The 14,009-nt window shown below is 41.6% G+C and overlaps 1 protein-coding gene across 1 annotated transcript in view; it reads left to right on the top strand.

The window, feature by feature from the left end:
* Nucleotides 1-12,472, top strand: part of hhip (hedgehog interacting protein) — a 31,445-nt gene extending 18,973 nt beyond the window's left edge. The window contains exons 8-13 of the mRNA XM_053419224.1: nucleotides 92-210; nucleotides 1,368-1,491; nucleotides 1,791-1,936; nucleotides 3,064-3,145; nucleotides 9,523-9,671; nucleotides 9,885-12,472. Of these exons, the coding sequence (XP_053275199.1) occupies nucleotides 92-210; nucleotides 1,368-1,491; nucleotides 1,791-1,936; nucleotides 3,064-3,145; nucleotides 9,523-9,671; nucleotides 9,885-10,081 (817 nt within the window). The 3' untranslated portion in view covers nucleotides 10,082-12,472. The remainder of the gene's footprint in view (nucleotides 1-91; nucleotides 211-1,367; nucleotides 1,492-1,790; nucleotides 1,937-3,063; nucleotides 3,146-9,522; nucleotides 9,672-9,884) is intronic.
* Nucleotides 12,473-14,009: the final 1,537 nt, after the last annotated feature.

Below are 14,009 nucleotides of genomic sequence, written 5' to 3'. Positions count from 1 at the left end.
AGCTACAGCCATGTATGCTCTTATGTATATTTCCTACATTGTAGTAAGCTGGTGTTGTCCCTGTATTGATATCCTATATTCTGTACTGTAGGTGTGCAGTGGATCGTCTTCAGACAGAAAACGGCACTGTCCTAATCCTCTGTACAGATGCCAGTGGCAAAAACACAACATCAGGAAGAATTCTGGAGATCACGAAGGGGAAAGATTATGGTGAGTTATCATTGTATTGACAAGTTTGGAGTCGAAGTGAATTATTTTTTGCGATTTTAATGCAATTCATGATAAAAAACATCTGAGTGCAATCTTCTGAGTTTTGTTTGCCGTCATTATGTCTTGCGAAAGAAATGGTGATCTATTAACCTCTTGGGTAACTTTTTGCATTTATTCAGCTCAAAATGACATGTCTTTACAAATGTCTCTCGTTTTGTGAGAACATGGTGTTTTGGCAGCGAGTTCACAAAATGCGCTGGGTAGAGTGCAGAGACAGTAAAGTTTAAATGTGAAAATGATGTGATCTCGTACAATTCCCCCCTTGTGGAGATCAGATTTGCCAAGGGAATGTGAGGATTTGTCCACGAGTAAGATTTAAAGCTGTCTACAACAGTCACTGTCTAGATGATGGTTCCACATTGTTGAAAACGCAGCTGAGAGCAGCCCAATTCATCCCACATTGAGAGAATAATCAATAGCACCATTGCCTTGACAATGCCTCGCCTACAAAGAAAACAAATTGGTGCGATTTGTTCCAAATCACACTGGGTTTGTTGGTTATCTTTTCCACAATGAGAGTTGATTTGGCATCACAAATGCATCTCTCAACCTTGATCTCTCACTCCCATTCAGGGTGCTGGTTCTTGTCACAGACCAACCTCCCACTTGGCAACGTCCTTGATTTAACCAGTCACCCAAACTCCAAAGGGATTTCAGTTGGGGAATGAGAGCCCCAAGCCTTGGATCATAAAGTTTTAAAAGCAGCGAACCTCCATTCATATTTCCCCCTGCCAAGACTATTGTAATAAAGAAACGTGCCAAGTGGCCACAATATCACGCTTGTGAATTCATGTGCAACTCAAAACAAGATTTACACTTTTTTCTTTGTTCTTACAGAAGTGAGTGTCTCTAATAAGAACCACACGATTCCCACAGAAACAAAAACCACACTTGCTCTAGACATAAATTGATAAAAGCATTTAAGAAAATAAGTCATAATCATAATATTATGATTTTGCTTGATGAATTTAGTAATAAATACGTTCTACCTCAGCGGGATGGGATATTCTAGGACAAGTCTGGTAGTGTGTACATTGACGAAAAGCAGAGGGATGATGACAAACGGCTAAATCAGACCTTTACATTATTTTCTTTAGAAAATGAGCCCTCTGTCTATGACCTGCAGTCCAGTGGGGGGGCGCCACCTGTGGGAGGCTTCATCTACAGGGGCTGCCAGTCAAGAAGACTGTACGGCAGTTATGTGTTTGGAGATAAAAATGGGTAAGTAAGAAAAGGGTTGACTATTGAAACTGCACTGATTAATAATGTAACATGATGTTACATTATTAATGTTGTGAAATCTTCATCGACCTCAATGTGTACTTTATGTTAGAAAGCTGGTTCCCTTTTGTATTTGATATATTGTACTAGCTTAATCTAGTGGCTATTGAACTCAAGCACGAGATGAGGCTCATGGCCTCTGGTGTTCAAGGTTTGATACAGTATGTGTGCATGAGATTTACTGACAATACAATGGCTGTAGTAAATGACCCGACCCTGTGTGTTTCTGTTTCCCACAGTAACTTGCGGATCCTCCAGAAGTCTGTGTTGTCAACATCAGCAAGTGGTGAACAGTGGCAGGAAAAAGCTCTGTGTGTGGGCTCGGCTGGCTCCTGTGGCTCAATGCTCGTGGGACACATCTTTGGTTTCGGAGAGGACGAACTGGGTCAGTGCTGCAGTGATAAGAAATTTACACAGTTATAGCAATTTTTTGTTTTGAGTCTCTTCCTGTAATCTGCGTCTTGCTCTCTCTGCATTTTCCGTCTTTCCTTTTTCTTTGTTTTTGACTAAAAATTACAAAACAATGGATGTCAAAATCATGTAAAATCCTGGTTTAGAATTTGTTGAGTATTTATTAATTGTTTGTGATAGAAACATGATTGTAGAACACCTAACCAACAGGAAGACATTCAGAACAACAGGGAGACCAGTATCCGATTGACTTTACCTCTGTGGCACATTCCCAACAGGTTATTAAATAGTATAAACTTCCTTAGGGATTAATTGTCATTTCCATAAGATAGCAGTAATACTGCAAATACCCACTTCTTGTATTGGGCCACCTACAGTGCAGTGTTTTGCAGGGGAGGAGAGATGTGTTACTGTTAACCTGGAGGCTGCAGCGATAAGATAAGATAGGGTGAGCTGAGGTTAGCGGGTCAATATGATAAACAACATTTTCAGTCAGTTTGACCCCCACCAGACACTGAAAGAATTATTAACTGTCAGCCCTGGTGTTTCTGACTACAATGAAAACACGATGTGGATCACCGACACAGCCACCAGAACTGTTTAATCACAGTGTCTGCCACGTCTTGGAGTTATTATTTTTTATTATTATTTCTGCAATTGATCATGATTTGCGACTGGTGAAAGGAAGGTGGAGGGGATGAGAAGGAGTGTGTCTCAAAGTATGGGCCCCACAGACACGTGTTTACAATTTGTCCTCTTATGGAATTTTCTCGCAGGCTTGTTCCTCATTAAATTATCTGCCTGGTTCCCAGTCATGAGTATCCAATTGTCCCATTAAACTATTTCTTCAAGTCCTTTGGCAAGTGCGGCATTGCAGAAGCTTCAGCTACACTCGCTTCTTACGGTTCTCCTCACATCTTTGTATCCTGAGTCCTTTTTTTCTCATTCTTGCACATTAACTACATTGATGTTGAAGTGTTATTGCACTTGTTTGTGACCTTAAGCTTGAGGTTAATCACCAGCAATTATTCAGCACGTTATAAAGAATGCTATGCAAATCATACAGATGGAGTTTGTGACTCGTCTGTTCTTCTTTTTTAGGCGAAGTCTACATCCTGGCAAGCAGTAAAAACATGGCGCAGTCACATAGTGGGAAACTCTTCAAGTTGGTGGATCCCAAAAGGTACAGTCAAAGAATTTTTTTTTCCATATAAATATCTCAAATCTCTTTGTCTTTCCAAGTTCACATCTTCGTCAGCATCATGTGTATGACATCTCTTTTTCATCCTTGCATTTATATATTTGTATTGCTTTTAGTTTTAGTTTTGTTTTGCTTAGTGTTATCCTTGTTTCCACTCACTCGCAGTGAAACCTCTGGATAATTATCCAGAGTTTTTACTTGGGCCTGGCTGAAGAGACCCCCGCTGGATAATTTCAGGAGACCCTCCAGAGCTCAGTGCTGGTCTAAAAGCATCTATACAGTATATGGAGATCTGACGAGGATCAAAGAGACATGGATGGATCAATAATAACTTTTCCGAACAGTAACATATTTTCTTGAAGTCTTCACTTCTCACACATGCCCCCTCCCCAACACACATCACTGTGACCAGAACCTCTCTGCCCTTCACATAAGTCATCACATCACATTGGCCAAAACAAATGCTGCCAATGTTCATTTTGGTTACTATTGGCTGCTGGTTATTTTCAGAGCATTTGACAGCAGGGTTAATTCTGCTGAGAGTAAGGGAAATACAAAGGCACCTGTTGTCAAGCAAAGAGACCTCCACTAAGCACATGTTCATACTTATAACGCAGTGCACATCTTATTCGTCATTGTGTGAATGGTGTTAGTCTCTGAGTTGTGCGATCCAGACCATTTCCGTGCTGTCTTGTGCTTAATTACTTGATGTTAAACTACTGGAATGTGTGCAGGAGTGCAACTTCATAATTCAAATGTGTGTGTGTGTCTGTGTCATAATACATACCACATGCATCACAGTATTAGAAATTATTCCCATAATGATGGATCTGTAAACTGTTTGTGCAAAACCGAGTACATGCAGAAAACATTTGTCACTCAGGACCTGAAATATGCAGACGGGGCATGAATTCATTCCACATGACACAGGAGAGATGTATAAGCTTTTCTGTCTGATATATGACTGGCAATAAAGAAATCACTGCAAACATAGGCAGACTTTGTAATTGAAACCAATCGCCTCTTAGATTTAATGCTGCACCCCCCCCAATATTCGCATCTTCTTATCAGAACTATGGTAGGAAGTTGACAGAGTGAGATACCGCAGGGTTAGGACCATCTGCTCAGGTCGTTGTGTGGGTCATGCCCAACTCTGAACTCACTAGATGCACAGGAAAAGTCCCAAATGAATAATATTTCTTCAGGCCAGATCAGATTTGATCAGGAGAGGCAGATAATGAAAGAGAAACAGACTCGGAGAGAGCGAATTTGCATACCTCCGAATAATAACAGAAACAAATCCACAACTGATGATTCCTGGGTGACGACAGTGCCACCCAGGCATTAACACAATTAATTACACCACAGATGTTTCAAAGGGGCCCTGGTGGCTCCCTCCAAATTTATGTTTTCTGGCATGGCCGTTGGATGCATTTCTCCCGAAGAACAATTCTTTCCACCATCAGCTGGACTTGTTTAGTCTGTGTGGACCCTGTGGTGTTGGATTCTTGACTCCTAATACATTCTGGCTTCGTTATTAGGATCTTGTTACAGGGAGGACGGAGAGGGGGTGACAGGGGAGAGTAAATGGGGTAGCTAACGTGTCTGACCTCAGCGCGTTATCAAGTCTGGTGGTCCTCCCCTTCTTTCTCTTCCATACTGCCGGGACATCTGGACCCTACAGCTTTCTCAGAAAGAGGTTTGTTTTAGAGTATGGTGGTTTTTGTGGTCAAGCATAGCATCGAGCGCTGTGTTTTGATCAACTGTGTTTGGGAACATAGAAGAGGGGGGAGAAGGAGGAACTGTGGGGGAGAGCGGTCGAGGCGAACAGGGAAACATCAGCCATAAAATCCCTCAGCAGTGTTTGTGTAAACATGTCCTGACCAGATGACTTCATTTCTAGGTATTTGTTTGTCAGTTGGAGTACCCCTCCAATAATAAATAGGCCACCATGCATTTTGAAACACGCTGAATGGTTGTGGTGTGAGGGTGTAGGAGCAAGAAGGGAAAGCGAGACAGATCCTGGGTGTGGTACAGCAATGGGATAGAAATATCTCAACTCGTATTATCTCCATGTGATGACCTGAAGATGTTTTTAAGGGTTCAGAATAAGGTTTACAAGTTTAGATTCTGAATTACCAATTAAAATGTGAAAAATGAGTAGCCTTTGTTTTATTTAATGCAAAAGACGTTTGTTCAAAGTACATACAACATAAAAAGGCTTAAAAATAGTCTTAATATTATAGGTAAAATATGTGAATATATAGATTTAGCTCGTTTTGTTTCCGCTTCTTCCTCCATGATCCGGCAACAGTAATTGAACGAAGCAGTAGCTCTCAAAGTCAGTAAAAAATCTAATATTGCAGGCAGGTATTCATTGGCAAGTTTGGCCGCTATTCATTCCCACTGAGTCTGCATTTAATAACATGATTATGTATACAGTGAGAGCATTATATTTATGCCAGGAACAAATAATGCAAGAAAGATTCTCTTCTTTTTGAGAGAAGAAACATACTAACAAACAATGACATGATGATGCAGCACAAGACAGGGATCAGTTTCAGTCCCTCTGTGGATAAATAATACACCATGGGAGCCACGTAATAAAGTTACATGTTTATAATATAACTCTAAATGCACATGTTGCCCTCCATCCATGCATGGATAGAATCTGTCTTGCTCTGACTGTTGGTCCTTGGCAGTAGCTTAATGTTAATATGTATAAAGCCCAAACCTCCTGCTGATTTCTGGTGTGAAATGCAATTTGCTTTTCTGTTTGTTATAGCCCCTCTCAAGAGAGGAGAAGCTTTATCACGATGGACTTTTCACACGTCCAGGTTTTGTCAGCTGCTGGCTGGACCTATTTAATTACATCGAGCAGAGACCTTAAGAAGACTCTGAACTTCATATAAGTTTCAGGGATCTTTTTTAAAAACATTTTATGAACTGCATTAGGCATGGAAGTCACAAGTCATTTGATCTGCAGGAGAAGGGGACTGCGGGTGCTTGTTTGTGGATATATGTATCTGTATGTGTGCCTCTCTGTATCTTACTGTGTGGGTGGTGGGTACACGCGAACATGCACATCTGTGAGCGTGTGGTGTGCTAGCTCCCAGCACGCCGCAGAAAGAAAAAAGAAGCCTTTTCTTTATTTTCCTATCCCTCCTAAATCTTCCTACATCTCTGCTGTGGTCCTCCCCTTGACAAAGCTGCTTGCCAGTCCCACTGAATAGCCCTGGCTCCTACAATACACAGTAAATTTCCTGCACAATTAAAACAGGGAATGAAGCTACAAAAGAAGCCCCCAAACAATGGAGTCAGATGACAAAACAGCAAAAGAGACCACACTGGGCCGTTTGATTAAGCCATTGTTGGTGTGCACAATGTACACCACTCCACAGCCCTTTTCTCACATATACCTCGTGTCAATCAAATAGCCCCTGCGAGCCAACAAGCTAAACACACACGCACACACGCGCGCACATACACACATAATAATCAAACATATCAGGAACAAATTTGAGGTGGAGCAGCCACACTGCTCCGACCACACAGACCTGAATGGATGTGTTAAGATCTGTTAATGTTTAGCTATTACCAGGACGGATTTCAGTTCTTTACCCATAACAGCTTCTCTATTTCTCTGTCTCAGCTTTGCAGTCATTCCAAATCTCACACGCTTTACTTGCTCTCCGCTCTATTTTCATTTTAATTAAGTCTGGATTTGCAATGAATTTATCACATTTTTTGTTCTCCTCGTCATCTCGCTCTCTGTCAGTGTAGCCACCTCGTGTGTGAGCACCGTCGCCCTTCTCCCACTCCCTCGCTCTCACACATACACCACCCCTCCCAAAGTTGATGAATTCCCACAGTGGCTGTTGACCCAGCTGCCTTTGTCAAGTGGCGCTACCAGCAGGTGCTGTTTTCACAGCCACCCTGGCAGTCGTACAAACTGTTTAGTAGCGCTGCTGACCCCTGCCTACTATTAACAGTGTTAGCTACAGACCCCCCCAATCCTCCAGGGACTCTTACTCTTTCTCTCTCTCTCCCTCTCTTTCTGTTTGCTTCCCTCCTTCTCTCTTTTTTAACTACATGCAGCCTGCAACAACAAAAGCCAGTGTGGATGGAGTCTGGAGTTGGGTGCTGATGGGAGCATGGGAATCGACACCCCCCACACCACCCACCCGCCATCCTCCAAAATTAAAGCAACTTTAACGCACACAGTCACAGTCTTGTCACCGCCATCAGTCAGTGTGTCTGTCAGAGCCCTCGCAACACATTTATCAAACTGGGAAGTGAACACTCACTCAGTTAAATAAATGCAGTCGTCATTACACAACGGTGTAGTTACATTCATTGACAGAGTCTTAAGTGGAAGCTGGAATCTGTATCTTTCCACAAAGTCAAATCTGTACAGTAGGTAGAACACACAAATATATTTACAGTACTAGTAAAGGTCAGACCAGGTGAGAGCGAGAGCATCTAAGAGTGATTCTCACACACACATAATACAGTTAATGAAAGACGGTGCTGATTTCAGCCCTGGTTGGAGAACGTAACCTCCACCTGGTTTTGGTTTCTAATGCTGATTGACCATTTGTTCTGCATAGGGTAGCATTGAGGCCCATTCTCCCATGAACTGGGATTACGTACATACTGTAATTAACCTCACTGCCCAGTGCCTCTCAGTCATCATACCAGTATCAGTCTAAAGGACTCCCCATATCGTGCCTGTGAGAAAGATTTCGTGTTAAGCAAATAGTGCCTCTTTGGCTGTTTATCTCAGTACAACAGAATCTTTCGCTATACAAATCTATATTTCCTCTTCTCTCTCGTCCGCAAAAACACACACACACACGCACACAGACAAATGTGTGTGTGGCCAATGGGCAACAGGCGGTAACACACGCTTCAAATTTGAACTTGATTACGCAGCCGCGGTATTAGTTCCAGATTTGTAGAGCGTGATATGAAATGATTCTGTTTCAGCCCATTTGCTGCAGTGCGTGTCTGCATGTTTGTCTTAATATGGAACGATCACAATATGTCTCTGTGGTGTTCAGACTTTACGCACATGGCGTGGAGATGTGTGTGTGAGTGTGCATTTTCCAAATCATGTTTATATCTGTGGCAGCCCTGTGTTGACCTTACGCTGTGTTTTGTTCTTCAAGAAGGGCGAAATTAGGAAAACGTGAGTGAAATAAAAATACGGGTATTATCCCAGCTGCAGTGTTTTGATTCATCTTAAACAGTAAATTCACAATTGACATGTTATGAATTTATCAGATCTAGGAAGAAAATATACACATTAGAAAGATATAAACACATCTTAACTTGCTGCAACGATTTAAAAACGTATATGTCTTAGTATTATTTGTCATTTAAAATTGCTATCCCACTTATAACACTTTAAAACAACACATACATTCTTAAAAAATTGTTGTCCATAAAACTTAAGGTGAATCCTCGCATATCACCTGAGATTATAACTTATTTTTCTTCACCTTCCTTCCTTTATTTAACACCTTTAAAGTTTTACTGAATCCCACTTCAGACAAGAACGTCTCAACTAGTATCTTTGCCTCATTCTTGACTGAAACGATTGTACTTCAGTGGCCAGTTCTCTGAAACACTCGGCCTTCACTCGACACTGCTCAAGCTGACAACGATCGACTGGTCTTGGTACTTCTTATCTAAGGGTATCAGTTGTCAGACAGGTCTCAGGAAATTGTCTTTCTTTTAGAGCACCCACTTCACTGAAACACCGGTTATCTGTGTCAGAAGTCCTAAGGGCAGCTGCTGTGGCAGCTCACTCATAGTTCTTATCTTGCTGGACCTATCGGCATCTTTTGATACCTTTCAGCATCCTGGTGTCTGTATTCTCCAGTATGGGCATCTTGAGCAAAATGAAATGTTTTTTGACAAGTATAAATTCCTTTATTCCATCCCCTCCTCTATAGGGGTACCCCAAGGCTGGATGCAAGGGCCCCTTCTCTTTCCAATGTGCAACACTTCCTTAGGTCTAATTAACCACTCGCATGGCTTCTTGTATCACTACTATGCAGATGACACCTTGTTATATCTGTTATTCCCGCCTGTTGACCACATAGTCTCGGCAGAACACATCTAAGAACACGTCTACTAGGTCCCAATCTTACGCTTGTCACCTGACATGGCTATCCCTGCACATATGAGACAACTAGGATGATCCACAACAGCGTTTCGGGAACCAGCTACTGGAGTTGGGATCTTCTGAATAATGTTGTTCAGCAGTAATGTGAAATTAAGCCCTGACCCATCATGTGTTATTTATTACCAGGCCACTGACTTTCCCTCCTTCTTTTTAACCACTGTTGCAGGCCTCACGCCCCTAAGGAGTGCCAGCGTCAGGTGGAGCCTCCAGAGCTGCTGATGACAGCTTGTTCCAGACACTGTAAGAACGGACACTGCACTCCGACTGGCAAGTGCTGCTGCAGCCCAGGCTGGGAGGGACCATTCTGCCGAGTTGGTGAGTACCTTCAAGTGTATTTTCTGGACAAATCCACGAGTTATTTTCCAAATGTGTAAATGAGGTTTAGTAATACACAACATGCACAGAAGTTCTGCCAGAGTTTTTCCCTCTAAATCATCAGAAACTTGACCTTTTGGGTGTCTCTTCTCAGCTTTTCCTATTTGCCTTTTAATCACCTCTGTTTTCCTCTTCTCCCTCCATGTGATGTAGCCAAATGTGAGCCAGCCTGCCGTAATGGAGGAGTGTGTATGGAGCCCAACAAGTGCCTGTGTAAGAGCGGCTACTCCGGCGCCCAGTGTGAGAAGAGTGAGCGGGGTATGCCCAATGACCAAGAGAAAGACGGTATACTGGACCACATCATTGACATGACCTCGTACCTCCTAGATCTGACCAGCTATATCGTATAGGGGTGCGCAGAGGGGGGCTGCTCCCTGCCGTCATCCTCAAGTTGACACAAATCTACCTACCACCACCAGCAGACTCTAAGGAGGTGTCATTAATATGGCCTCTTATCCTCCCTCACACCCACACAGGCATGTATAAATAACATACAAATACACACAGGATCCCCGTCAGACTTCTTTTCATCCACATCACCAAACCAAACTCTTCCTCTTTTCGCCTATAAGCTACTTGCTCTTGAGCACCAGGCCTGGCATCCAAGCCGTGTTCACATGCTAGACAGACCTGCAGACAGCAGCGAGATGATTGACAAGCATGGCCAAGTTATGGAAGTTCCACTAATATATTTCCTCTCTCGTTCAGCAAACGTCCGCACACGGCCGCCTCCACAGGAAAAGAACCTCCATGCGAATAAGACCATTTTAACCCAGGACTTTGGATCTTTTCAGGGGCCGTCTGTTGCCTTACTCAAGGGCCCCCCCAAAAAATGGAGTTTGAGGCATTTCAGTGGAGACAGTTGATTGTTCAGGAGGAGTGGTGTGACTCAAGATCCAATTTGTGTTCTTGGTCTCTTCAAAAGCCTGCAAAATAGATGTGTACACACAAAACACAGACTTGTAAGGAACCCCAGCTTCAGCTGTAAAAAGCTGAGAAGTCTCTGAGAGTCATGGGTCTTAGCCCAACGTGCTCAACTATTCTAAAGGCACTAACACAAGAGGGATAAAACCATGTTGTCTCACTTTTGATGTTGTATTTAGTTTGCGGGCACATTGTCATAAAAAGCTATAACAGTATACTGTGTGTATACTTTGTTTGGCAACACTCTTTTGCTATCAATGTACAGAATAAATCTACAACAGAGGACTGTTACCTAATGCAGGAATCGGAACGACTGAGTGAGAACATTGTACTGTGTCAACGCCAGTTTCATACAATCTGAATGGAGTCATTAGCTCCCATGCACTGTATTGTTTTATTAACTTTATTATTCAAAATGAATTTAAACATTTATTAAACGAGCAATGAGAGTAGTTTCACACACACACACACACACACACACACACACACACACACACACACACACACACACACACACACACACACTAGAACAGGTATGGTTCAACAAACTCCTTCCATGGTGTCCCACACTGAAACTGAACCCGGACTCAAAACTACAAAGGGAAGAGATAGCGCAGTGATGTATATTTCCAATAGAGCTTACCTAAGTACTACTTAGCATTGCAAAAAAAAACTATAGCATTACTATTGTTATCATAGAGGAGGGTTTATTTTTTTAAGCGTAATAATATATGGGAGAGAATGGTGTTTATAGAAAGCAGTTTTACACTAAGCTTGTCAGTTCATGTCATTTCATGTTGTACTTATACATATGCAGCTTTTCAATAAGAAAGAGACGTGAGGATACAATTCTTTCTACATCTGTTTTATTCCAATAGGAAAGTAATGCATGTCTGTGCCTGCCTCGAGTACTTCACAGCAGTTGGCTGAGTCCATCTAATTCTTTCCCCCTGACACATGATTTTATTACGACTGTCAGAAACGTGTCTTTGTTGTGAGATGTTCAAAGATGCTGTCGGGCCACCAAGTCACTGTGGAAGCAGCTCGGAGTCGGAGTCAGATCTTATCTGTGCAGAGCAGATTTACCTGAGGGTCTGTCTAATGGAGATAAGCCTGACAAAAATGGCCAGATTGAACATTTCCCTCAGAAAACAGTTAAACACAAGCTGGGATTGTCTGGACCCACATCAATGTGTTAATGTGTTAATTAAATTCATTCAGAGCCATTCACATGCAGAAGAAACACATGCATGCCCATGTTCACCTGGAGACTAATTACAACCAACTTTACATTTGATCCTTTGCCATTTCAAATTCATTTAAAAACATACTTCACAGAACCATCAGTTATTGTATTTATTGGTTTGAAGGCAAATACTTTAGCTTCTGCTTCCTCCCCGACTTTTAATTGAACAGTTTCCAAGTATGATTATTAATTGACGTTCATTGTCCATAAAAGATGTATCTGTTGTTCATCTCCCGCCTCACTTTTGTTTGCTGAAATAAAACTCTACCTGGTTGAAATGAGTCAAAATGGAATTCATGCTGTAAAATGGAAAATTATCCTTTTTTTTTTAGCACTTAATGTGAAAGTTGCATTGTAGCTGCTGAGACGGCGTGGTGTGAATAGAATAACCATTTTCATTATTTAAGTAGTTACACAAATAAAATAATTATTTAAGTTCTCTATGTTGTTTTTACATTGTACTGTATGTGACCATTTTTTTATTCCTGTATTGTAAATAAAACTAGGGATAACTTTGTTTCTCTTCAGAAATATCAATATGTCTATTAAAATTTATAGCATGTCTGAAAAACGTTTGTCTCTTTTTGTTTGGGCTTTAACAGTGTTGCTATATATATTCATAGTTTTATTTAGTCCTTAATTTCCTAAAGATTTTTTCTCTCTTTTGCTTTTTCACTTTTACTTTATGTTTATTTATTGTTGAAGACTTAATTTACTAAAGAAAATAAAATTATAAAAAGTTTTAGGACAAATGTTACATTGCGGATGTTCAGTTCACCGCAGACTAAAAGGCTAAGTTAATTAAACAATTAGTTTATTTCCATTAGATTTTTAATTTAATAACATGCTGTTTCATGTTGGAAATTAGAAAAATAACAAAGCATTGTTACCACTCTGTCCTTTAGTAGCTGTGCCAAAGCTTTCAGTCACATCACATGATCTACATCGGTTTGACCAGTTGTCATCTGAACCGCAGATGTTCGCATTTTTCTTACCACTGTGAAACAAAAAAATGTCCCAGCTTTTTGAAGTTATGATAAACAGGCTTTATATAAACATGGACCACGTGTCAGCTCCTCAAAAGTTTGTAAAAAAGTAAAAAGATTGCCCCCTGTTGGCTGGTTGTAATATAGTTCATATAAATGCACGTCTCCTACATTTTTCTCGAAGATGCTATCTGTGATTTTAGGTATCTCTCATCACACTGATGTTTTCTGAAGTGTTGATGTAAAAAGTAAGTTTGGTTTTAAGTAGTTATGCTATAATAACAGGATGAAACATCATGATTGACACCTCGGCTGATGCACGATTGGTCGAGCGTGTGTGTCAGAGGGACCTCTGGCTCCAAATGACGTGGTCGTAGCATCCGGAATATTTTGGCTATTTGGGGAGGAAGATCTTTATATGGACAGCGTGGCTCGATGCAGGGAACTGTCGGATCACCAGTAAGTCAGCTGCAACATTTCCACTGATGTTTGTTTCCCCTCCAGCCAGGTAAAAGGAGTAAAGAGAAGGATGTTGAGAAAATGTTTAAGTTAAACGAGGGCCAATGTGGCCGCAGTGCCAGGACTTCTCCCTTTACTGCAGCCTGAATGGAAACAAGCTGCCTGCAGATTGACAGCCCGGTGATGGCTGCTATGTCGTCATGCAGCGTCATGGCATCGCTCAAAGTTTAAAATGCTAAAAGAATTCCTCCTCCCAAGTGGAAATTCTCCACTTTGTTTTGCGGAAGTACGCAAACACGTTCATGCTTGGAGGCGCACACACACACACACACACACAAACACACACGCTCACACACGCACACGCAAGAGCCACTGCTGATGGCAATATTAATTTCCTTCTCAAAATACCAATGAGGCTTTGTGTTGTATAATGATAGTGAGTGGAGACCACCCACCTCACTCAGCTCTCTCGCTCTCTCTCTCTCTCTCTCACACACACACACACGTACACACACACACACACACACACACACACACACACTGCCATATTTAGAGTAATGCAATACTAAGTTGTCTATGCACTGTTCCGATCCAATCAAAATTGCATAAAGTGGAACTGTCCAATAGTGCAGCGAGGTCCAGCGTATATTTGAGTTTATACAC

Source organism: Pleuronectes platessa, chromosome 3 (genome assembly GCF_947347685.1).
Source record: "Pleuronectes platessa chromosome 3, fPlePla1.1, whole genome shotgun sequence".
In the NCBI taxonomy this organism is placed as follows: Eukaryota; Metazoa; Chordata; class Actinopteri; order Pleuronectiformes; family Pleuronectidae; genus Pleuronectes; species Pleuronectes platessa.
The sequence above is the reverse complement of the archived record's forward strand: the minus strand, read 5'-3'. Positions and strand labels throughout refer to the sequence as shown.